The sequence below is a fragment of the Xenopus tropicalis genome, chromosome 1 (assembly GCF_000004195.4).
Source record: "Xenopus tropicalis strain Nigerian chromosome 1, UCB_Xtro_10.0, whole genome shotgun sequence".
Classification (NCBI taxonomy): Eukaryota; Metazoa; Chordata; class Amphibia; order Anura; family Pipidae; genus Xenopus; species Xenopus tropicalis.
Window position 1 is genome coordinate 58033104 of NC_030677.2, and position 27518 is coordinate 58060621.

A 27518-nucleotide genomic window follows, 5' to 3' on the forward strand; every position below is an offset into this window, starting at 1 on the left:
GTAAAAATATATATATAATTATATATATATATATATATATATAATTACAGTTGTAATTTAACTGGTAAAAATGTATTGTGAAATATGATCCTGCTTGGGTCCAGTGCATTGTGCTACCACATCACTGCATTGCCAAAACAAATTACTTTCCCATTTCATTTTTTTTTTTTTTTTAAATTGCCTTATCCCTAGCAAAAGGCTTCAAATCTATTCTAAATTTCTTGTCAAGTGTCTCCAAGGTCCCTCTTTGTTGAGGTATATTTAGTGCTGCAATAGAGCTTGATAAAGAACAGCAAGTCCAAAACCATATATTTTTAACCTTGAAATTTGTTTTATTTCTCTGTCCCTCTCTCTTTCCCTTTCTGGCATACTGAACTAGTGAGCAAGGCATGATATGTTAGAGAATGCCACCTTTGCTTTACACTGCTGCCGAAATTGTCTGGATTTCTGTAGTGTTCCTCTTAGCTAGATATCCAGTAAGTTATGATTAATTTGCAACCACTAGTATTATATATATATATAAAAATGCATTAAATAAGTATTGGAACTGCTGTTGTACCAGATGGTTAACATTGGGTGGTCTCAAAAGATCAAAATGCAGTTCTCCACAGTAATGAGCTCAATGGTTTTATAAATGCAGGCCATCAATTTCCGAATATTGAATCATTTTCCATGAATAGTTTCGATCAAAAATAACTTGATTTGGCTTGTGCATGAATTGCTGCTGAATGAGAGAACACCCTTTAAATCTGAAGCACATCATGGTGCTGACTCAGCAAATATTCATATGTAAATTCTAGTTTAAACAGCTCTTTCTGCATTTATTTACATAGTTTTAAGCTGTGATTTTTTCCATTAGGGAAAGGAATATGTATTAACAATAAAATACATCTTTACCCTGCTGTCATAGCTAAATAAACTGTGTTGCATGTCAGTATTATGATCATTTTAAAATAGTATATCCATGTAAAATGCTGCTGTCAATGCATGGCCAGTAAAGAAACTTGCCCCATGCACATGATGGAAAAGTGTTTTGGCTTTTTGTTTTAAATATGTCAAGTCAAAAGAGGTTATCAAAGAAACCCAAATTATGAACAATCTCTCTTCAGAAAACACGGAGCACAAGCAAAAAGTGAAATCAAAGTATAAGGTTTTCCCAAAAATGAACCACTTAATAGATCACTTAATGTTATATTCAGATAATACCATTATCTTCCAACCTGATAATCTTCTCAAGACATCTCTTTCCTCTGCGTCTACCAGATATTTACTATTCAGCTTTCCAGTCTGTGACAGACATCCTCTTGGCTTACATAGACTCTGACACCTGTGAATATTTTGCACCATAATATAGCTTTTTGCAAGTTTTCTATATATTTTGCTGTTTATTTCATACTGTAAATCTCTTTTTTAGTGATCCTGCACAAACTGACCTATTCTCTCTATTTTATCTCCCTGACCGTGTGATAAAAGCCTTCTAATCTACTCCTCATGAGGCAATTTCAGTAAAACAAAGTGCCGCATATGTTTTCCTATCGGTATTTAACTTTAGTGTTTAGAGTGTTTAGAGTAGTGTTTAGAGTAGATTAGTCACCCGCTGTAGAGGAGATTTATTACAGGTGACTTAATCTTCCAAATTTAATGTAGTCTTATTATTACCTATTTGAATACTACTAATCATGATAAAATTAGACTAACAGATGCTGTGTCAAGTTTATTAGTACTTTCACCTCTGAGTTAATATCTACAACTACTGCCAGTGTACCTTAGCAATAAAGCAAATAATTTACTGTAATTAGTTATATATGAATCCTAGTATTGCTGAAGCTAAATACTAAATCCTAAAATTGTAGAAAAAACAGCAAATTGATGCATATACAGTCATGGCCAAAATTGTTGGCACCCCAGACATTTTTCCAGAAAATCAAGTATTTCTCACAGAAAAGTATTGCAGTAACATATGTTTTGCTACACACATGTTTATTCCCTTTGTGTGTATTGGAACAGAACAAAAAAGGGAGGCATAATGTCACACAAAACTCCAAAAATGGGCTGGACAAAATTATTGGCACCCTTTCAAAATTATGGATAAAAAAGATTGTTTCAAACATGTGATGCTCCTTTAAACTCACCTGGGGCAAGTAACAGGTGTGGGCAATATAAAAATCACACCTGAAAGCAGAGAAAAAGGAGAGAAGTTCACTTAGGGGGAGATTTATTAAGACCCGAACGGGTCCGAACGCGCCGAGCGGATTCACGCCCGATTTTTTCGAGCGCCCGCGGCGTTTTCACGCGGGCGCACGAAAAAGTCCTGCAAAAAGTCGTGCGCCCGCGCGAAAAATTCGGAAAGACTGCCGCAGTTTGCAATGGTTTGGTACGAAAATTACGTGACTTTCGGATCGCCAATACGATTTTTTCGTGACTAATACGATTTTTTCGTAAGCATTTTCGGGATATTTGCGATCTTCAGAAATTTTCGTTTCCAATCCGAATTTTTCCCATTCGGGATTCGAACTCGGGTTTTGATTAATCTGCCCCCTAGTCTTTGCATTGTGTGTCTGTGTGCGCCACACTAAGCATGGGCAACAGAAAGAGGAGAAGAGAACTGTCTGTTGAGAACCAAAATTGTGGAAAAATATCAACAATCTCAAGGTTACAAGTCCATCTCCAGAGATCTAGATTTGACTTTGCCCACAGTGCGCAACATTATCAAGAAGTTTGCAGCCCATGGCACTGTAGCTAATCTTCCTGGGCGTGGACGGAGGAGAACATTTTATGAAGGGTTGCAACGCAGGATAGTCCGGATGGTGGATAAGCAGCCCCAAACAAGTTCCAAAGAAATTCAAGCTGTCCTGCAGGCTCAGGGAGCATCAGTGTCTGCAATACTTTTCTGTGAGAAATACTTGAATTTCTGGGGTGCCAACAATTTTGGCCATGACTGTAATTATAGTTTAGTAACTTTAACCTCAAGGATACACTTCTGTTTCAAGGCCTTACACTGCTACTAAAATAATACAATAGTTGCACATGGCATAACTATATGCTAAAAATGTCATTCTGTGTAAATCTGCTAAATGGTGGTCAGAACTTAAGGCCACTGTAAGATTAATACTACTGAACCTTTTAGTATTTGCCATTGAAGCTATTTTAATTGGGATAAGTTGTATCACAAACACAATTATGATACAGGAAAACAACACAAGTTCTGCACAATAAGCTTTGTAGACACTGTAGTATTATTTCTGATATCTGCATCCCTCTAAAATAGTGCCTTTTAGGCTTGCTGCCCCCTTATTTTTAACATTTGATCTGTGTCCTCCTTTACTCATAAAAAGGTTACAGATATATTAAAATATTTAATCATTCTTTTTTTTTTTTTTTTTTAACAATGCTGTTTATTGAGAAAAATGCATTCAGTATACAAACATATGGATTGATGATTCTTTTGTATTGTACAGATTTCTCGTGGTTATTTTAATACAAAACTAAACAAACAATAAACATGACATGCAATAAACCGCAATAAACTGTGTTTTCAGTGTAGTTATTTCTGGTGCTCTTATATTGTAGAGCGTTGGGTTTCCTAGTGGGGTATAGGGGGGGGTAACATATGTGATTGTTAAGGCTTTTATATATGTTACTGTAGGAGAGAGGTGGGGTACCTTGCATAGCGGTGCATAGACAAATAAGCATTTTTGCCCACATTAATTGCCGGTCAAGCTAGGCTTCCATGATATTCTAATGTGGTAATTTATGCCAACTATTAATCTTATTTTCTTGAAGATAGACCATTGATCCTCTGCTTGCTGGTGTATAATGTAGGGAAAAAAATCACATTTATAGTATACAGCCTTAGACAAAATTAAAAATTGGAAATATTTCTTAAAACACAATTTTCTTTTACCATGTTCCTTCCTTGATTTTTTCATTTACTACATTCATGAGGTATCTTTGTTTCTTATGTTCCAGGTGCCTTAAAAGTTGGATCCTCTGTTTGTCTATAACCCCCTCTAATGTACAGAGTAATCATGTCCCCTCGCAAGCGCCTGTTTTTCATAAAAAAACAACCCCAATCTTGACAGTCTAACCTCATAGTTTTAAATCTTCCATCCCCTTTACCAGTTTAGTTGCACATCTCTTCACTCTCTCCAGCTCATTAATATCCTTCTTAAGGACTGGAGCCCAAAACTGCACTGCATACTCAAGGTGAGGCCTTACCAGGGACCTATAAAGGGGCAAAATTATGTTTTCATCCCTTGAGTCAATGCCTTTTTTTATACAAGACAGCACTTTATTTGCTTTAGTAGCCACAGAATGACACTGCCTGGAATTAGACAACTTGTTATCTACAAAAACACCTAGATCCTTCTCCATTAAGGATCCCCCAACACACTACCATTTAGTGTATAACTCTATATATAACTGCACTTTTCAACATTAAACCTCACTTCTACATAAAAAAGGGTCCTACTGTTTAGAGGGCATTTACTATTGCTCAGTTTTATGGTTCAGGTTTTTTGTCGGCAAGAACTTGATTTTGTCATGAAAAAAAAGATAATTTGTTGTCATTTATTATGCAACAAAACCTCGACAATTCAAAATGCAAAAATATTCCTGCTGAAAGCTATCGAGATCATGTAGAAGTCAATGGTAGCTGTCCCTTTTACAAAAAAAAACAAACTTTTTTTCCTGTACTTAGGCAGCTGGATTCTGTACTCAATTTGTTAAATGTGCCCCACAAAAGATAAAATGTGTTTTCTTTCTTTTTTCCAAAGAAAAAATAGATTTGAAACATTTTTTCAAATATTTCCATATTTAACATTTTGTTTTGGGAACAATTAACAGTATTTGGGAACATGTTATTATAATACGCACACAGTAATTTAATATGTAATAGGTAATGCACCCTTACTTCTGTGCTATACTATATTGATAACATGTCAGACATCTTGTCTATGTTTGTTTTGAAAATAAAAGAAAACGTTTGATACAAGTTTTTTATAGAAATAAGAATAGTTTGAATGCAACAAGTTTAAATGCGATGGCCAGTTTCTATTAGAATGGTGAATGTTCATTCTGATGCCAAATCAGTGCATTCCAATGGACCTATGTACACAGAAAACGTTAAACCTATAGAGCTGTGTACTAAAAGGCTTATCTGGCTTACTCTGTAGTATTTACAGGTTATCTCCTTGACATTCTAAACTATAAATCCTAGGGTTAATGGTCAGATTGCTACAAATAGTGTTAGGTTAGTGTTAAATGGGCTTTATAAATCCGAGACGTAATTCTTTTTGCATATCCCATGGAGGTGTTATTTGCTTTAGTGTTTTATTAAGTCAAACAAGCATTCTTATTGTTTTCTATTCAGCATAAATTGTTGTTTTTTATAGTATAGGCTGAGAGTATTCTTGTCTCCTTTGTTAACATTAAACAGCATAGGCTCAATGCTTGACTGCAGAGGAATATATTTCTGTCAAATGAGAGCACAGACTATCTAAGTGATTATGCTATTGAATATGACAGGAAGAGCACCATTTTACTTCGACTAACTTCTTCTTGACAGCAATATTTATTTTTTTATTGCAGACTTTTATGGCACTTTTTAACTGTTGCAATGTAAATATTACAGGGGAATGTTAATGTTAAAAAACATACACTTGCAACAATTGTAGGATTATTCAAATTTAAAACTGTTACTCAAGAGTCTAAGTGAGCAACACCTTGTGACTCTATATTTAATAAGCAGTTCATGTATACAGATGTAAATATTGTGATGTAATCAGTTGTGACAAGTAGAGCTACCTGCATGGAGAACTGCAATAACGTTCATCTTCAGCTAACCACGTACTTCTGTTTTATGTGCTTGCTTTTAGGGAAATTACGAGAAAGCGTGCCAGTATTTTTCTAAAGCATACGAGACTGCACTCAGCCTTAGTGAATTAGCACTGATAGAAGAGGCACAGGTTCAGTACGGCATTGCCAAGGCACACGAGATGATGCTGACTGTTAGCAAACTTACAGACTCCGCAGACTGTGCCAGCGTTGGGCACCTGCTAACATGGAAAATGAACAGAAGTGACATATTCGGTGACCCTGCAAAACCTGGTAAGCCATTGCTTATGAAACATTAGAGCTTTAGTGGAATACAGGAATAATTAAAGGGACACATAAGTCTGAAATGAAACATGCTGCTATATGGTATGCTGTATTGTTCAAATGAAATATATATACAGGTATGAAACCTGTTATCCAGAATGTATGGGACCTAGGGTTTTCCGTATAAGGGATCATAACGTAATTTGGATCTCCATAACTTAAGCCTGTTTACATCATTTATATATTGAATAAACCCAATTGGATTGTTTTGCCTCCAATAAGGACTAATTATAGCTTAGTTTGGATCAAGTACAAGCTTTTGGTATTCTGTTATTCTGATTCTGTTATTATTCTGTTATTACAGAGAAAAAGTAAATAATTTCTAAAAATTAGAATTATTTGATTATAATGGAGCCTATGGAAGAGGGCCTTTCCATAATTCGGAACTTTCTGGATAATGGGTTTCCGGATAAGGGGTCACATACCTGTATATATATGATATTTGGGTAACGGTGTACTTTTATTATTCTTAGCAAATGTTTAATGGCACATTGTCTTCAAGGCTGTTTAGACATTTTGTAAATAAGTGAAATAATAGCAATCAGACACAACCACATCTCTGGAGTAATGCTTCCAATTGCAGGTGAACGGGTTGTTGTAATCACATGGTCAAATCTTACAGAAACCACCCAAAAGCCTCATGTCACACATAATTTGTTGCTAGTTATAGTTATATAACTATAGCTAAAAATATGTTTCTTTGTCTTCTGTGGGAAATATTTGCTATCATGTCCTTAAAGGGAAAGTTCACTTTCAGACTGAACTTGAACTTTGTCTAAATTTGAAGGATCAGAAAAAACATTTTTGCAATTCGCCTTTTATTTAAAATGTTTAATTTTGAAGCTACAGACCAGGAGCAGCACTGCTGAATCTCTCTCCTCTGCTCTGTCTTTGGAAGGGATCACCGACACCAACTTGCATTCTGTCCAAACAGGAAGTTGACACTGTGGTCAGATTGGCTGAATCCTGCCAGCCAATGTTATGAAAGATATGCAAATGAAGCAGCACAATTCAGTGTGAACTTTTTTTTATTTGGCTGCCGGCCAAGTCCTCGTCTGGGAAATCCCTTACAGAGAAAGCAGAGAGCAGATTGTAGCAGCGCTGATCCTGGTCTGTAGCTTCAAAGCTAAATATTTAAATAATAAAGATAAATTAATAGAAACAATGATAAATACCTATTATTTTGCAGCTACAAGTAGCAACTTGCCTTATGGTATATATATCATTCATTAATGTTCATGTTTTTCTTCCAGCCTTCCTTTAATGTAGCAAATAGTAAAAACGTATATTGTATCGCAATGATTACACATAATGTATTAACATTTACTGTAATTAAGGGTTATGAAATGCAGAACCAGCAAATTGATCTTTTTGGAGATGATTTATTAAAGTTCATGTGTTATTTTTCACTGCGTTTTAATTGTTTTGCGCAAAAATCATAATTCATTATTAAGCAGAAAAATGTGAAAAACTCAATTGTAAAACTTTGGCATCTATGTAGAAGTCAATGGGAGCTGTCCTAGTCAAAATTTTAACTATTTATTGAATTCAAATTTTTCAAATTGTTTTGAGCTTGTAGACCCATAAAAATTAAGTAAAATGTAAAATACAAATTCAAGGTATTCAACTTTTCTTTTTCACAGTTTTATTCAATTCCTTTTTTTAATAGGATTTTTTGAATAAATCAGCTTACATCTGAGTTTATAAAATTTCACATTTATTTAAAGGAGAAAAAAATATGAAAATTTCACAAATACAGGTTTTGATAAATAAGGCCCTTATGGGGGTAGGTAATATTGGTCGCTAACAGAAAAAATGTTCCCAATATGAATAAATGTTCACATTACAAACAGTTTTGCCTTTGCATGGTTGTAATATATTTTTTGCGAACCTTTTGCCCCCATTGCGATAGTAGAATAGAGATTGCAAATTTTTAACTTGCCCCAGTGCGTAGGATATGTAATAAAACTTCCTTATTTTCAGGATAACAGTTACGCTATCTTCAAGCGTGTCCTAATGGCAGTTTTCCAGACAAGTTTATGCTTGAGAATGGCAAGCCTTGCAAGTTAGATGTACATAGACACACAGAAATTTGTGGCTAATCTGCATATATTCTAGAAATAGGCAAAATTGTAGCATAACTGGCTGGTTATCTGATATGTAAGCAATTCCATTAATTTGAAAAGATTAAATTTTTAGTAATATTTGTAACAATAATTTCTACAGACCACAATTTTGTCAACAATATTTTTTTTTTTATGACAACACACTACAGTGTCATAAACAACTACAGTCTTATCCTATTATTATTTATGGTAACATATTCTGATCTACATCGTCAGTTATACTTTAAATGTTTTAATTAATATTTTATAATTATGGCTAGTTGTCTGTAGGTAAAACATATTATGTATGAGGCAGTTTATAACTCCAGTATTTAATATGTGCCCTAAATGTTTTTATAATATTAGCACAACTAATTCTGAATTTGACTTTTTCGCCTAGTATGGGGTATTTGCTCTTTTTTCAGTTGTACCAGTTAAATGTAAGGATGAAATACACATGGGGCAAATTTATCAACATTCAAATTAGTTGTTTTACTGTGATTTGCATTTCTAGTAGCAAAAATTGAAAATTAGAATTTGGGTTTCCAAAACACAAACTTTCGAAAATTTGAATGTTGAAAAATCTGCCCTAAAGATAAGGAGGGAAATGAGAGAATCAAAAAGAAGAGTCAGAATAGTAGACAACCTTTATGTAAAACCATAAGTATTTCATGTGTAGATAACATGTCTGTAAACTAAACATTCAAGAACATTGTGTGGCTAAAGGACCCCATACACGTTGAGATTCGCTCGCTTGGGAGATTGCCCAGCCAGTGAATCTTCACCCGATATCCCCACCTACGGGTGGGTGATATCGGGGAGCGTGTAGGCTATAATTCGATCGTTTGGCCCTGGCGGCAATGGGGCAGTCGCTTCGGGACCGCATCAACGAGCGATGCAGTCCCCGATCTGACTGTATTTTCTAACCTGGCCAATCGATATCTGGCCGATTTAAGGGTTGGGCAGGCCCCTCGTTTCTGCCCCTACACAGGCCGATCAAGGGACCGATATCGGCAGCTACTATAGGCCTGTGTATGGGGACCTTAACATTTAAGGCAAAGGAATGGCACTCTGTGTTTGGATCCATACAGTTTTCTAAGAAAGCCATGATGATCTAAAGACTCTAAACCAGAAGACAGTTTCCATTTTCCATTATATTGGAAGCTGTCGTTATAAATCTTGTACTTTCAAGCTCTTTTCTCTGAAATAAATTTAATTCTCAAATTTCTTTTAATTTAACTTGAGAATTTGGAAATATAATTTTATAGCAATGCTTTTCTAAGTGCAGTACTAGTGACATCCATGCAGTAATCAACATTATGCATGTTAAATATTCCTGTTTTTTGGTAAATGCCCCTACATTTGCAGAAAGAGCATGCCCTGCACATTTTCACAGTGAGATTTACAAGCTTATTAATCACATATTTCTCATTGTGATACATAGCCGTATCTAAGTCTCTAGCAAATTGGCATTGTACGGGGTGCTCCCTAGTTATGACCATATTGTAAATTTATAGTCTGCATTTGTCTTCTGAGCTCACTAAAATAAAAATGAAGGCATGAAAATGTCTGTCTGATCTTGACAAGGGTTCTGTTCACAAGCTGCAATATATCATTCTTTGTAGATGATTCCTAAAATATTACAGTTATAAATTTTGAGTCATCACCCATTTAATAAATAATGCTGCCATGGCATATTAATCATATACATGAATTTTATGACATACTCTTTATTAGACTTCTGTTTTCTAAATTAAAAAGTAGTTCTTAATATTTTCTCTGCTCCTTTGAAAAATAGAATTCCTAATTACTGATTTGAAGCAGGGAAAGGTGCAATAATTAACAAGAATAAAAAGGGACATTGTTAAAGTTCCCATTAAAAGCAATGCATTAGTAAACATTGACATTTTATAGGCTTATTTATGCAGTATTTTATTTGGTATAAATTTAGAGCTGCAGAATAATATTTATTTACAATAAACAACAGCACAAAATAGTTTATCTTTTACTGACAAAAAAGAAAAGCAATAAACTGGATATTATGTTGTTTGTTACAATGAATACCGATTCAGGAATTAAAGGTATGGACTAAAGGTATTACCCAAAGGATACTCATTACTAGCTGCCTTTTTGGAATGACACTTGAGCATGTCCAGTGGACACTTACACAATGAGAGGGTTTCTCCCTCCCTATTCTGTACTGGGGAAAACAGGCAAAGCTACTTACTGGGAAGAGCACAAAACACAATGGGAAGCATAACAGCATAGGTATCCACTAGCTCTGCGCAATAAAAACTCCCACCTATGCCTCAGTGTACTGCTACTAAATGTTACAGGGGGAAGCACAGAACTGTGGTTAGAAGTAAAGTAAAATCAATATTATTTCTGTTTCAACATTCATTTTTTTGTAAACGATTTACTTATTTTGAAATAAAGAGAACAAAAGTAGAGCAAGTGACAAATTGCCATGGAAGCAGTTCAGTCAAACTCAAATAAGTGGCCTTGCAGTATTCCAAGCATAAATCCACATTTTCAGCAGATGTTTCATAGGTGATATCATGGGTTACACAATATCAAATATAAAGACATGGTAACATATTGTCAGAAAAAGAGAAACTGAAGAAAGGAAGAAAGTGTAGGAGATAGAAGGAGAAAGAGGAGAAGGATGGGGGAGAAATAGTCTTGGTATTGTTATACACAAAACTTTTAAAGGGGTTGTCCGCTTTTGAGTTAACATTTAGTATGTTGTACTAAAATTTTGAGACAGCTTGCAATTGGTCTTCATTTATTATTATTTGTAGTTTATTAATCATTTTAATTTTGTTTAGCAACTTTGCAGATCAGATTTTCAACAACTATCTGGTTGCTAGGGTCCAAATTACCTTAGCAACCAGGGAGTGGTTTGAATCAGAGATCCAAACCACTGTAGCCTCACAGAACAATAGTTTTTGCCTGCCAGGGTCAGTGACCCCCATTTGAAAGCTTCAAAGAGTTTGAGGAATAAGGCAAATACTTCAAAAACAATAAGAAATAAATAATGAGGATCAGTTGAATTTGCTTAGAATTGGCCATTCTATAACATACTAAAAGTTAACTTTAATGTGAACCACCTCTTTAATCTACCCAGCATATTTTTGCAAGTAGAGGAGGAAGAGACAGGACTTTTTACTGTTCCAACACTGAAATTGAGGCTCACTGAGGCAGGAAAGGTCTGCTCACCTGATTAGACATTTGCATCAGGATTAAATGATATAATAATAAAGGTTCAAAATATGCCCTCAATGTTCAGTGTTATATACTTTGTGTCATTTTCATATTCTTTTCTACTTTGAATAACCTCTAAATGTTAAAAAAAAGTGAGTGTTACCTCGTTTATTAAAAAATCCCAGTAGAAAACTGCATGAGCAGATAAAGTTGTGAAGAAATAATCAAATACTTCAAATTCATAATTTTTTCATCATTTTTAATAGGTCGCAAAGCTCGAAAAAAAATGTAAAAACTCAAATTGACTAAATAATTCAAATTTTGCCTAGGACTTCTACATTACCTTGCAAGCTTTTAGATGACATAGTTACATAGTTACATAGGGTTGAAAAAGACCAGTGTCCATCAAGTTCAACCCATCCAAGTAAACCCAGCACACCTAACCCACACCTACCAATCTATACACTCACATACATAAACTATTAATACAACCACTAGTACTAACTGTAGATATTAGTATCACAATAGCCTTGGATATTCTGATTGTTCAAGAACTCATCCAGGCCCCTCTTAAAGGCATTAACAGAATCTGCCATTACCACATCACTAGGAAGGGCATTCCCAACCTCACTGCCCTCACCGTGAAAAACCACCTACGCTGCTTCAAATGGAAGCTCCGTTCCTCTAATCTAAAGGGGTGACCTCTGGTGCGCTGATTGTTTTTATGGGAAAAAAGAACATCCCCCAACTGCCTATAATCCCCTCTAATGTACTTGTACAGAGTAATCATGTCCCCTTGCAAGCGCCTCTTTTCCAGAGAAAACAACCTCAACCTCGACAGTCTCACCTCATAGTTTAAATCTTCCATCCCCTTTACCAGTTTAGTTGCACGTCTCTGCACTCTCTCCAGCTCATTAATATCCTTCTTAAGGACTGGAGCCCAAAACTGCACCGCATACTCAAGGTGAGGCCTTACCAGGGACCTATAAAGGGGCAAAATTATGTTCTCATCCCTTGAGTCAATGCCCTTTTTTATACAAGACAGCACTTTATTTGCTTTAGTAGCCACAGAATGACACTGCCTGGAATTAGACAATTTGTTATCAACAAAAAACCCCAGATCCTTCTCCATTAAGGATACCCCCAACACACTACCATTCAGTAGATAGTTCGCGTTTATATTATTCCTACCAAAATGCATAACTTTGCACTTATCAACATTGAACCTCATTTTCCAGTTTGCTGCCCAGTTTTCCAATTTTGTCAAATCGCTCTGCAAAGTGGCAGCATCCTGCATGGAACTTATAGTTTTGCACAATTTTGTATCATCAGCAAAAATAGAAACAGTACTCTCTATGCCCACCTCCAGGTCATTAATAACCAAGTTAAAAAGCAAAGGACCAAGGACTGACCCGTGCGGTACTCCACTAACCACACTGGTCCAATTAGAAAATGTTCCATTTACCACCACTCTTTGTAATCTATCCTTCAGCCAGTATTCAAGTACCCTATCCCTTATTACCCCTTCCAAAATTTTTCCTACTACTGATGTCAGACTAACAGGCCTATAGTTTTCAGGCTGAGAACGGGATCCCTTTTTAAATAATGGCACCACATTAGCAATCCGCCAGTCTCTCGGCACCATGCCAGACCTCAATGAATCCTGAAAAATTAAGTGAAGAGGTTTGGCAATCACAGCGCTCAGCTCATTTAATACCCTGGGATGAATCCCATCTGGCCGTGGACCTAATTTTACCTTTACATGTTCAAGTCTCTTTTGAATTTCCTCCCGAGTGACCCATGCGTCAGTAGCTAAATTACTAGAACTGGGCATATTAAAAGGGAAGCCTTCATTAGCTGGCTCCTCAGATGTATAGACAGATGAAAAATAAGAGTTCAAAATTTCAGCTTTTTCCCCGTTCTCATCAACCAACTTACCCCCCCCCCCGTGATAATAAGGTTCCCACCCCTTCTTGCTTAATTTTTTTAACAATTCACATAATTAAAAAATAATTTTGGATTCTTTTTACTCCTAGCTGCAATATCCCTTTCCATTTCTACTTTAGCTTGCCTGATAGCTTTTTTGCATGCTTTATTTGCTTCCTTGTACCTGACGAAAGTTTCCGCTGTCCCAGCTAACTTGAATGCCCTAAAAGCACGTCTTTTATTACCAACCTCAACACTAACACCTTTATTCAGCCATAAGGGTTTTGCTTTGCGATGCCTCTCCTTGCTTACAAGGGGGATATACTGTTGTGTATACCTGCAAAGCAATGTTTTAAAGATGCTCCATTTTCCTTCTGTGTCTAACCCCATGAAAAGCCTTTCCCAGTTGACACATTGCAGAGATGCCCTTATACTGGCAAAGTCTGCACGCCTAAAATTGAGCGTTTTAGTTACTCCCTTATAGAGCTGTCTCTGTAGCATTATCTCAAAGGAGACCATGTTGTGATCACTGTTCCCCAGATGCTCACCCACATAAATGTTAGAGATGAGTTCATTATTATTAGATATCACCAGGTCCAAAATAGAGTCATTCCTAGTAGGTTCTTGAACCGCCTGAAATAAAAAGTTGTCATTTAGCATATTTACAAACCTACTAGCTTTTTCTGACTTAGCCACCCCATTACTCCAGTCAATGTCCGGATAATTAAAGTCCCCCATAATAACAACTTGACCCAATTTTGAAGCCTCCTCCATTTGCAAAAGTAGCTGGGCCTCATCCCCCTCATCTATACGGGGTGGTTTATAGCATACACCAATGACCATTTTCTTTGTGACCTTCAGCCCTACTGAAATTTCTACCCAAAGAGATTCAACGTTTTCATTGGTAATGTCTTTATTACATGGCTTTAAGTCTGACTTTACGTAAAGACAAACCCCTCCACCCTTTTTAATCTCTCTGTCCCTCCTAAAAAGTGTATAACCATTTAAATTCACAGCCCAGTCGCATTTATCATCCCACCAGGTCTCAGTGATACCTATTAAATCATAATTTTCAAATCATAATTTTCAATACATGCAATGAAAGCATTTTAAATTAGAGTATTTAGCTTTTTTTTGGTTAATGAATTTGTGTTTTTAAAACCGTAATTCAAAATCATGATTAATAATGCAAAAAAACTTGAATTGCGACAGAAAAATACAAACGTTGATAAATAACCCCCATAGTTTAGTAGTTTATTGTAGGAGTAATATGAAAGAGTCAGTTCCTGCATGTTACCAGAACTGGTTGAGCACACACAAGCCTAAATACATATAACAGCCCTGGCTCACTCTACCAGAGCCCTGAACTCTCCCCTATTTTTCAGGACAGACAGGAAGTGAACTCCTTCAGTATGAGAACCAATGCCATGCACCTCTCCTGTTCCAATCCTACCTCTGTCCTTCTATAAGTACCACTATACATATCTAACAGGAGCGCTCTTTGCATCTCACTGCTTTAAGAAGCAAATACGCAATATCAGTTATTTGATGAATAACATAAGCAGGAGATAGCTGGATTAGGAAAGAAATGGGGCCAGAAGAAAGAGTGTAGAATAGATATAGACTGCGAAAGAGAAACAGGATTTAGTCTGAGGCTGGGCATGAATGGAAATGACAGGATAGTGATTAGGCTGATGCAGCTGGAGAGTTGGCAATATTCATGCTAAGTTGTGCTGAGTTAGTGAAGTAAGGCAAGAGTAGAATTGTAAAAGAAATGGACAGGTAGATACAGTACAGGATTTTGATGGAGTCAGAAAAAGTAGGGTTTAAGCAAGAGTTGAGTTTGAATACTGAGGGACAAAGAGAGCACTGTAAGCACGCTGGCACTGGGACAGGCAATAGTATTTAAAAGGACATGGCAGGTTAGGAGAAAGCAGGGCTGGAGCTGGCACGGGCGAGAAGTGAGCTGGGCCAGGGAGAGCAAAAATAGAATTGTGAATGAGCCCCACCAATCACTTATGTCAAACCTATGACAAGGTTATTATGTACCGCTACATTAGGCATGTTGGTTCACAAGCAAATTGAACCTGTGGTGAATAATGCACAAAGCACCTTTCTGTTTCTTGATCTGTTTCTTGGCTAGTCGGTATACCTGAGTTTTCAAGAGTTTTGAATAAACCAGTTTATTTCCTGCGTGTTTTCAGCTATGCCGTAGCATTTTTCTCTTCTCTATACAGCACTGTCTGGCATCAATTAAGAAAGTTATATGCAGTTTACTGTTTGTAATACATTGAATATATTGCTTATTTATAGTTATTGGAACTCTTCCCTCATTGTTATCGTGTTTATATATCAACGTTGCAATATAATACACAACAATTTAAGCAATTAAAACTGGTCATTAAATGCTCCTATGTATTCTCAGTGGTTTCAGCTAAGTACCAGAATAAATACAGCAATATATTTAAGTGTCATACAATGTGCTGGTTGGACTTTACATGGTTAAAAATATGTATTGAAGGCAGTGTTGAGCTGACTTGTTATGTTGGGATAGATTGGCTAATGACTTGTAGGTACTCAGAGCTCAGGTCTCTCAGGTGGCTTCATTCGACCAGTTTCAGCAGAATGATGAAAAGATTGAGATAAAATAAACTGACAGTTGCTACTCATTGCAGGCAGCAAGCAGTACCCCAGCAGCTGAGACCCTGGGAGCCCTCTTTCTTAAACAAAGGCTTTTTGCGCTGCAGTAAGCAATGAACTAAAAAAAAGCACGAACAGACTGGCAGCTGGTGGCCAAGGGAGGAGGGAAAGTTTGGAAACTGGGATACACAGCAATTGTTGGCTAATTAGGGGCCATTCCCACCTACTTATTACCAAACCATTAAGCAGACTGCACTTTTCATCTCACTCTTACTGTTTCACATGACATTATACTCTAATCAATACCCTCCTACTGACTGTCTCAGTGCCCTCAAATGAATTCATTGCAGTTCAAGCATTCAGTAATTGAGTTAGGACAGAAAAAATGTGGCTCACACAGACCTGCTCCTTCTCTGAAGATACCATTGTAGCACTTGAAAAGCCTAGGTGGAAAAATCAGTATCCTATCCTGACAAGTGGCAGAAAGAGCAGTTGTTAGGGAGGAAAGAAATTGCACTGCTATGATTCAACCTAGAGGAAAAAGTGGGAGCATTATGGATTATGGGATGATAAAAGCCAAAATATAAAGTTTCTCACTAGTATTTATGACACTTCTCTGAAAGTGATTATTATCCATTTCATTTGCACATAAATAATTGTCTCCTATTTTTTCTGACTGCAAAATTAATTTTAATTACCACTATGATCAATTTAATATTTTGTCTACAAAGATCATATATATTTTAGATTAAAAACACAGCTTCACCCAAACATATCATCTTGAAACAGGCTGATACTAATCTATTAGCCACTAAATTACTTTTCTTGTTTGCCATGAAATGTTACCTCATTGGTGGGGAATACATGGCCTCTTTCTAATGAATACAAGTTGCATAGAAGAAGGATTTATGGTGGGGGCATTAAAACACAAGCAGCTTAAGTCAACATAAAAGGTAAATCCCATCCTTAAGAGCAAGATCAATGGACAGATATATCAACCAATTGATCTGTAGCTGCTGCTCAGTATCCATTGCACGAGGTCACTGAAATCACTATGCACCTAATACTAACTAATACTAGCAAGTTACTGTTGATGGACCCAATAACAGCATTTAAGATATTGCACCTTTCAACCCAATAACAGTGTTTAAAATTTGAGCTTTACCTATTTTGTAACCATTTTTGTATATAATCTGTATGTTTAATGTATACACAAATTAATTGTACATTGCTGGAATATGTTACATGAATACATGTTAAGAATTATTTAATACTATATAGACAGCAGTAACAAAAAATGCAGCAGCACTCTAATTTTAAGATACATTTTTTTGTGCTCATCTGGTATATTATGGCAGCATTTGGTAGCACTGTATTCATGAAGAACAGAAGGAAGAGACACATGGACATCCCCCTCCCCAGGTTGCAATGGACGCTGCCCTATGGCAGGCAGTAAGGACAAGGCTGTCCTGCTGTCACCTACGTTCTGCTTTCATGTAAACTGCAGCCAGTACCTAAGCAGAAGTACTTTTGTACCCCTTAGTGATCTTGCACTTCTGCCCGGGGAATGATAAATGTCTGTTAAACTATATGCAACTATATGGATATTGGAAGAAATGTTCTTAATAGATTAGGGAAAGGGTGATGAATATGCTCAATTCAGTGGAGGGTGTCTGAAAAACTAGTTGGGGGATTTGTAGTGAAAGAGAGGAAATCTTGATTTAGGTCTTCCTTCTCTGGCCCACTAAACGAGATGACCTAGCTGCACAAGGCTATTTAATGCGTTATTTTCTATACTTAAACAGCCCCCCTAGTTATACAAACATTTAATTTGTGAGTGACTTTTTGCCGATACATTGATTTTTTTTCAAACTTGCCACCTAGTTATTGTATACAGGCTTAGCCTTAGAAATACAGTTTGTTTTTGCTTAAAGGAGAAGGAAAGGCTAATAAAGAGTTCATCTCAAGCTGCAGGCATACCTTCAGTTGTCTCAATAGTGCCCTTAAGTCTCTCCATATTTCTCCTGTTCAGATGATCAGAAGCCTCATAGGAAAAAAAAACACAGAGCTCTGTAAAGAAAGTTCCCATAATGCCTTGCTCTTGCACCAAGACCAGTGTAAATGTTCAGTTTGTAAGACTATGAGGAAGCTTCCTGCTGATTGGCTCAGATCCACATTTCTAAGGGGGGGAGGGAGTTCTTGGCATTCTTAAGGGAGGGGGGAGCAGGAAAGAGCAGAAAGCTGCTTGTCTCTGGCACAGGAATTACAGACACAACTAATCTTTTTTCAGAGAAATCAGTGCAGCGTTTCTGTGAGTGCTTATGGCTGTATTTACATAGACCTTTCTAATAAAGCTTACTTTATCTTTCCTTCTCCTTTAATGACTTTGCCCATACCACTGAAAATGTTTCTGTTCCGATGGTTCACAGGTCACTTAAAATTTGGGATACGTCTAAAAAAATCCAGCCAGAAATACTGTTCTGATTGCAACTGAAATTATATGCAATCAATGCATCCTTGCAACATGCATTTAGTAGATGAAGCGGCACAGGGCATACGCGGATACAAACATGTGTAAGGGTTAGGGTTGGCAACATTTCTGGGGAAAAAAACAGCCTTCCTATATTTTTCTTTTTCCTCCCTATTAATAACATTGGCATCAAGCATTAATTTTATTGGCCAGGGAGTCATTATTTTTGCACCCACGGGGAAAAAAAAGAAGGGATCACCAACAAGCCTGCAGGTGTAGGTGAGGGAATGCTTTCAATCTATCCATTTCTGCATTCATCTTACTGGAATGTATGGAGGTAACAGAGTGCTCATTGGCCATTTTCTTTAGTAATTATACCGGTACGTCTAGGGTATGTTTTGGTAAAATGGGTGTGGTAATTAGGGGTGTGTTCACAAAGTGCACATAAAACATTTTAACAGTGCTGCACATGGCAGATTTTCATGGTTTATACTCTCTACTTAAACAGGTCCCCTAATTATACAATTATGTAAGTTGTGAGCAACGTTACGGGTTTTACAATAAATTGGTCTCTTACAAACTAGTTATTGTATACAGGCTTAGCTTTAGAAATACAGTTTGTTTTTGTTAGGTGATTTTGCCCTCCAAAAATCATTTCTCTGTGGACGTCAATGTTCATGCCCAGGTTCAGCAGTGTGCCATTTTGATGCTTTTTACATTACTGTAGGATCCACTGCCTAGTGCCCCAGTCTAGCACTTCACAGCAGTAATCCAGCACAGCAGATATGTTAGATCCATCTGCCACAGAGTGATCAAATAACAGACAAGCCGCTTAGTGCTACTTTGGAAGTACGCCATATGGTCAGAGGGTCTTGAGTGTGTCACTATCCCTTATTCATGGTAGGAGTGACTCATATAGATGATTGAATTCATAAATTGATAAGGTATTTTTAACTTTGAAATATCCAAGGTTTTGCAGAATCGGTAGATTTTTTTATTAGAGACCTTTTTTGCTTTGTAACACTTGGTACATGTTACCAAAGTTACATAGTTTTGATGGATTAAAAAAAGACCAGAGTCCATCAAGTTCAACGCTTCCAAGTGAACACAGCACCCACAACCCATACTGACCTACCTATACACTCACATACATAAACCCATACTGACCTATCTATCCACTCACATACAGACCCATACTGACCTATCTATCCACTCACATACAGACCCATACTGACCTATCTATCCACTCACATACAGACCCATACTGACCTATCTATCCACTCACATACAGACCCATACTGACCTATCTATCCACTCACATACAGACCCATACTGACCTATCTATACACTCACATACAGACCCATACTGACCTATCTATCCACTCACATACAGACCCATACTGACCTATCTATCCACTCACATACAGACCCATACTGACCTACCTATACACTCACATACATAAACCCATACTGACCTATCTATCCACTCACATACAGACCCATACTGACCTATCTATCCACTCACATACAGACCCATACTGACCTATCTATACACTCACATACAGACCCATACTGACCTACCTATACACTCACATACATAAACCCATACTGACCTATCTATCCACTCACATACAGACCCATACTGACCTATCTATCCACTCACATACAGACCCATACTGACCTATCTATCCACTCACATACAGACCCATACTGACATATCTATCCACTCACATACAGACCCACACTGACATATCTATCCACTCACATACAGACCCATACTGACCTATCTATACACTCACATACAGACCCATACTGACCTATCTATCCACTCACATACAGACCCATACTGACCTATCTATCCACTCACATACAGACCCATACTGACCTATCTATCCACTCACATACATAAACTATACTATACTGTAAGTAGCCAAGTTGTATTGTTCCATTTCATATGACATTCATATAATTGCCTTGTGGAAGGGCACTCTATTTTATAATCTTGTTAAGCTTGTTGTTAAAAACAAATATAGGTGCACCACCAAATCTTGTATGCATGTTTAACTGTACAGCAATGTTTTGTGTTATATATATATATATATATATTTCTGTTAATACATTAGAAAATAGCAATAGTAAGAAACTTTTGTACTACTCAGCCCCAAGGGTTAAAATATTTCAGGATTTTCATGTCTCATGCTTATTGAATTCTGACTTCCTTTGGCAGCTGTTGTATGTAAATAAAGTTCAATTATTCTCACAATTCCTTCTTATTTCCAAGAGGTTTCATTTCTGCCGTAGTCTGTGCGTCAAGCAATATTACAAATCTCTGTTCTGTTACAGATTGAAAAGCTCTAATTTAGCACTGGAAAACATATATTAATTTGGCTAGAACATAAACCGTAGAACTGGAGAGAGGTTAGAGAATAGCATATTTTGATTAAGACTATAAATGATGCATGCCCAGTATTAACTTCAGATTTGTTGCTTAGAAATTTGAATTAATTGGGGGTGTAAAGCCTGTAATACCTATTGGTTTAGGTGTGCTTATCAGATCTGCAATCGGAACAAAGTTGAAACAACAAACTGTTTTTTCCATCACTATTTGGGAATTTCCTATAATTTTCTGACAGATGAATCCCTTATGAACTGCCATGTATTAATAATACACTTGCTCCATTAAATAGAAGGAAAAAGATAGGATGGTCATGGCCATGGTTTTAGACAGTTTTATACTGCAAATGTCAGTTTTGTCCTTTAACAGCTGTTTTTAAAAGTACTTTCTGTCTAATCATTTTATCCTGAGGTTGCTGCGTGTGTAACTTTCAGAGAGAGCTGATGAGTCAAAAGCCTCGTAGTAGCAGTCTATAACTGCTAATGTTCCCGAAACGAAAAGAAATATAAAACAGCTGTAAATTGCAAATGCACTCAGAAGAATGCCCTCCATAAGTTAACATCAGTTCATTTTTTTGGTTTCTTAAACAGTGTGATCTCACCATTTCTCAAATCAAGATTGCATAGTGATTATATTCGTCTGATATCTAGGAGAAAAAAAATATATATTGCAGTAATGCACTAAAAGTCTTCAGCAGGTTAACTTTTAGTATGTTTTAGAGCAGTGATCCCCAACCAGTGGCTCATGAGCAACATGTTGCTCACCAACTCCTTGGATGTTGTGCTCATCTTTTTTTTTTTTTCAACACGGCCATGCCCCTTTTGACGCGAGCACACCCAGTTTGACACGACTGCGACTTTTTTTGACACCTAACAAATTTTTCTGCGTCAAATTTTTCCAGATGTTTTGCAAAATATTTCACCAATGGCAAAATGCAGAAATTCTCTGCAAATCCATGCCTGGCTCATCACTATTCCTGACTTGGGGGCAAGTTTTGGTTGAATAAAAACAAGATTCCCTACCAAATAAAGCCCCCTGTAAGCTGATAATGTGCATAGAGGCTGCCTAATAGCCAATCTTAGCCCTTATTTGGCTCCTCCATGAACTTTTATGATGCTTGTGTTGCTCTCCAAGTCGTTTTACATTTAACTGTGGCTCATGAGTAAGAAAGGTTGGGGATCCCTGTTTTAGAATGTTCTGTTTTTAGAAACCTTTCAGTTTTTGAGTTATTTGCTTTACTCCTCTACCTGGTTTGTTAGGGCAAATTGGACCCTAGCAGTTATCTGCATACATTTTAGGACTCTGGCACACGGGGGAGATTAGTCGCCCGCGATAAAACTCCCTGTTCGCGGGCGACTAATCTCCCCGAGTTGCCTACCCCTGCCATCCCACCGGCGAACATGTAAGTCGCCGGCGGGATGGCAGACGCGGCGGGGCGATTTCCGGAAATCGCCGAAAAAGACGCGCGAAATCGCGCCGCCGCGTCTGCCATCCCGCCGGCGACTTACATGTTCGCCGGTGGGATGGCAGGGGTAGGCAACTCGGGGAGATTAGTCGCCCGCGAACAGGGAGTTAATTGCGGGCGACTAATCTCCCCCGTGTGCCAGAGCCCTTAAAGGTGAGATCTGCTGAATGAAAAGCTAAATAATTAAACCACAGGAACAGCAGAAGATGAGCTGCTTACATATATAAGGCATAGAACTACTGCAAAGTAGAAAAGTAATGCAAATTTCAGAAACAGACAGTAGATGGAATATTTCAAAGGATTCTGAATTTGAATCTGAGGCCCCCTGTCGGGAACTGTGGGATCTAGAACTGGAGACTGACTGTTGCTCCTTCTTGTGGAGCCTACATAAGTCTGCCACTTTCTCTGTCCCATCATTGAACTCTTTTTCTGTGATCAAGCCTTTTGTTTGTGAGTTTCTGTATCTGAAGTTTGTGCATCTTGACTCCATGTAAGTCTGTTCCTATCCTGGTCTTGTTTCCCAGTGTTGTGATTTTCCAGTTTTGATAGGGTGCTTGTTAGTTGGACTTTATTTGCTTATCACCTCCCCAGACCATACTTGGTCAGCCTTTGTCTTTGTTTTAATCATTAAATCATTTTATTTTCAACTTCACTTTGCCTCCAACATTATAGCCTTTGATATGTCGGTAGCAGGTTGCACAGCACATACAGTAGGTTCAGCTAGCCTTTCTGTTACCCCCAATCAGACATGTATCCACAGGTCAGTAACAACCTACAGACTTCCCAGCAAATGGGTGGATACAGCAGAGGACACAAACCCATCTTTTCCCCTTCGTCTGGGGACTCAGGATGTAAAAAACATGGATGGAAGTTCACTTTTACAGCAAGACTTTGCGCCAACTAAAATCAACAAAACTGGAGAGGAGTGTGTTGAAAATAATAACTGGATGTGACCCATTATGCAAAGGCCATTTTTTTATCACTGGGGCCCCATTCTGCTATTTGCGAAGGGACTTTTTTTATGCAGAGTGCCAATGGGATACTTGGGGGGTATGCCCTGCTAACTTAGTATGGGGCCCCATGGTTCCTGATGGCAGCCCTGGCCAAATTGACATTGTCTATCATTCATTGACAGAATCTACTGCTTTGCTGATTCTAGAAAATCCTCAAATAAATTGGCAGAGGGATTCACTCTGCAAATGGTACCGGGCCAGTATTGGTCTGATACTAGTACTGAAGACTGCAGCATTAACTAAGATGCATTAGGCTAGGGCAACACTTAAAACAGAATGAAAGAACGTTCTAAATATAATCAATTAAAAATTCTATACCTTTTCTGAAACAATCAAGTTACTTTTCATTAACCCCCCCCCCTTGGTTTGTTTGTGCACTGTGAATCATATGATCCCAGGAGGTGGCCCTAAGTACTTAAAATGGCAAATATTTAAGTATTTAAACATTTTGTAGTAATGAAAATGGTTTATTTAGATGAAGAAGGGTTTTTACATATGAGCTGTTTTATGCAACAGAGACCTACACTGTTTGGGGGTATAGTTTTCCTTTAATCAGTGTGTTTCAGGTGTCGGAGCCAGGAGTGCAGAGAATGTAAACAACCACATAGATATTGCTTTTAATAGCAGTTACATTTACATATAATGTGAAAACCCATTGAAATTTGTAATTAATGCATATTGTAAAGTATATAAGAATAACATTCAGATTTTCTTTTTACTATTTGTACAGCAAATACAAGTGTGCAGTAAATAGTGATATAAAACATTTAAATGTACTTTATCCTAATCACTTACTGTATAAATAATTGGTTTGTTAAAGCCTTTAGCAGTAGAATCCAAGGATCTCAATACAGGGCACTGAATGAGAAATACTGTAATTTTAATCAGGTTTTAAGTCTTTCCAAGACTGAGTTACACGGTGTACTTAAGCAATGCTGATATTGCATTACTGAAATCTTACTGGAACTTTTCTAACTGGAGGCCATATTTTGAGAGTGGCTACAGTTAAGTACACCAATGATCAAATGCCCTTAGGAAAGTTAAGTAACTGTGTTTGCCTTGAGGTACCCACTGCTAATATGCAGAAATAAGCTCAGTTTTACTTAGGTGAAACATTTATTCAGAAGCCTTTTACACTTTATCAAAGATCACTTTCATTTTATTATAACTGTACTAAAAGAGAGGCCTTTATGTATATTTAATTTTAAAAGTGACAGTAAGAAAATACTTGAGATTGGTTACATTGTCTGTTTGATATACAGCTGAAACACTAAATAAGAGGTGCAAACAACTCCTGCTGCGTCCCATCTCAGCCCCCCTATTGTAGATTTCAATTGGGGGCCCTCTCAGTCGCCTTGCTTCATTGTACATCATATTGTGTCTCATATCTGCACCCACATACGCTTATTAACACACACTTTTTTACTAATACAATGTAACGGTTGTTTGGGTATATATATAGCTACTGATTACAGGGTGGCTAGGGAACACATGCTAGGCCACATCAGCCAATTAATGGACAGAGTTCTGTGTTTTGCTTCCACACTTCCTGTTACAGTATTACTTCCTGCATTATTTCTGGCCAGGTGATCTCTGAGGGAGCACACAACCCATCACTAAATGGGGGATCAAGAGAAACAATGTAAAAGGGCAATATTTACTGATATATGTAGTCTAGTTTGGTAAGAGTCTTTAATAGGCCACTTAATATGTTGGTTATGTTATCATTCTGGGGGTATAGTTTTCCTTTATGGAGTCAGACCCAGAGAACAGAAAGGGATAAACACTACAATTATAAATAGCTTTGGAACCCTTGACAATGTTATATTCTTTCTCACACAATAAAGTGTTTTTTCCTGGGAATCCCGTTTGTATGTCAGATTAATCTTGTGATCACAAAATGTTGGAAACAAATCACAATGACGAAAATAAATTCAGTTACAGAGAAACTAATGACCATATGACCTGTAGCAAGGTAATGCATATTTTTGGAGGCTACTTAATTACTTTATGACAGCCTAATCGTAGCCCAATTTATGTCCTGTTTTAAACTAGAGCAGCTTATTAACCTTTTTAGTGCCATAGGACGTAGATTCTACGTCCTAGGCACTAAAGGACCAAAGTGCCATAGAACGTAGAATCTACGTCCTATGGCACTATCGGGTTTACAAGCGCTGCGCTCGCTTTTAAAGCAGCGCAGCGCTTGTAAAGCCTGCACAACCCCCTAGGCAACGAGCAAGAATGGACATACTCACCGATCCGGTCGCCCAGCCGCACCGATCCGGTCCCTTAGCCAATGACAGCAGTGGACACGCATTGATGACGTGTCCACTGCTGTCCCTTTAAATGTCGCCGCCCCCGCGTCGCCTCTTCACTCCTGCTGTGCACGTGTGACTGCTGGAGCCCCCCTGCTGCCTTCCTGCTGCCTTCCTGCTGGATTGGTCGCCCTGATTGCCTGCCTGCATTGTGTGAGCTGAACTACAACTCTCTAACCACTGTTTATTTTGCTTATTTTATCTCAACTGTCTAAAAATTTTTTTTTTTTTTTTTTTCCATTTCTTCTTCTATCTTTGTCATTATTACACTTTTACACACATACACACTTATTTACAACTTTCCAAAGCACACACAGACACTTACACACACACTTACACTTAGAAAAAAAAAAAAAAAACTTTCTTTCTTTTCTTTTCTTTCTTTCTTTGCTTTCTTTGGCAGTCTTTTTTTTTACTAAAACTTTATTTCTGATCTTGCTCTATAATTATCTGATTTATTTGGTTGCATTTTAGTGTTTTTTTTGGCATTTTCATAATTGATTTCTGTTTTTATTGCACTGTAACTTTTGTATTGCTATTGGGTGCTGAATTTGCAGTGACGTTGGTGGATCCAGGGCTCTGGCCACCGATTTCATTGCAATTATTGTTCTTCTGTTGGTTTAGGTGGTTTTATTGGGTTTTACTGATTTTATGGTGTTTTATCCTTGCATTGTTCTTTATTGTGTGTTTAGTGCCCCAAAAAAGGTTGCTTTTGCAGTGACATTGGTGGATCCAGGGCTCTGACCACCGATTTCATTGCAATTATTGTTCTTCTGTTGGTTTAGGTGGTTTTATTCGGTTTTACTGATTTTATGGTGTTTTATCCTTGCATTGTTCTTTATTGTGTGTTTAGTGCCCCAAAAAAGGTTGCTTTTGCAGTGACATTGGTGGATCCAGGGCTCTGACCACCGATTTCATTGCAATTATTGTTCTTCTGTTGGTTTAGGTGGTTTTATTCGGTTTTACTGATTTTATGGTGTTTTATCCTTGCATTGTTCTTTATTGTGTGTTTAGTGCCCCAAAAAAGGTTGCTTTTGCAGTGACATTGGTGGATCCAGGGCTCTGACCACCGATTTCATTGCAATTATTGTTCTTCTGTTGGTTTAGGTGGTTTTATTCGGTTTTACTGATTTTATGGTGTTTTATCTTTGCATTGTTCTTTATTGTGTGTTTAGTGCCCCAAAAAAGGTTGCTTTTGCAGTGACATAGGTGGATCCAGGGCTCTGACCACCAATTTCATTGCAATTATTGTTCTTCTGTTGGTTTAGGTGGTTTTATTGGGTTTTACTGATTTTATGGTGTTTTATCTTTGCATTGTTCTTTATTGTGTGTTTAGTGCCCCAAAAAAGGTTGCTTTTGCAGTGACATTAGTGGATCCAGGGCTCTGACCACTGATTTCATTGCAATTATTGTTCTTTGATTGCTTTTAGTGGTTTTATTCCATTTGATTTCAGTTGTTCTAGAAAGGTCCAGAGGTGCTAAGTTCAGATTGTTCTGGTAGTTTCTATTGCCAAAGGTTAACTCCTGGTCATCTCTTGCTGGCTTGAGTTTATCAAAAGGTTACAGTGAGTTTTTTTTTTCTAGCTTCTCCTATTACAAGTGTTCTCCTATTACATTATTACATCATTACAAGTGTTGTCTTGCTTTTTTTTTTTTTTTTTTTTTTGCTTGCTTGTTTTGACTTTGCCTGCTGATTGCTAGATTTGTAGTTGTCTGTATATTTCTGGCACAATGGCCAAACGGTTTTACAGCACAGAGGAAGCTGCTAGGTATTGCATGGACTCCAGCTCAGAAGAATTTAGCGATTCTGGGTCTGAGTATGTTCC

General features: G+C 37.3%; 1 protein-coding gene across 2 annotated transcripts in view; it reads left to right on the forward strand.

Moving 5' to 3' along the window:
• Window positions 1-27518, forward strand: part of ttc29 (tetratricopeptide repeat domain 29) — a 149862-nt gene that overhangs the window by 98818 nt on the left and 23526 nt on the right. For both annotated transcript variants that reach the window (XM_002938930.5, XM_031895505.1), the window contains exon 10: window positions 5877-6108. In XM_002938930.5, the coding sequence (XP_002938976.1) occupies window positions 5877-6108 (232 nt within the window). The remainder of the gene's footprint in view (window positions 1-5876; window positions 6109-27518) is intronic.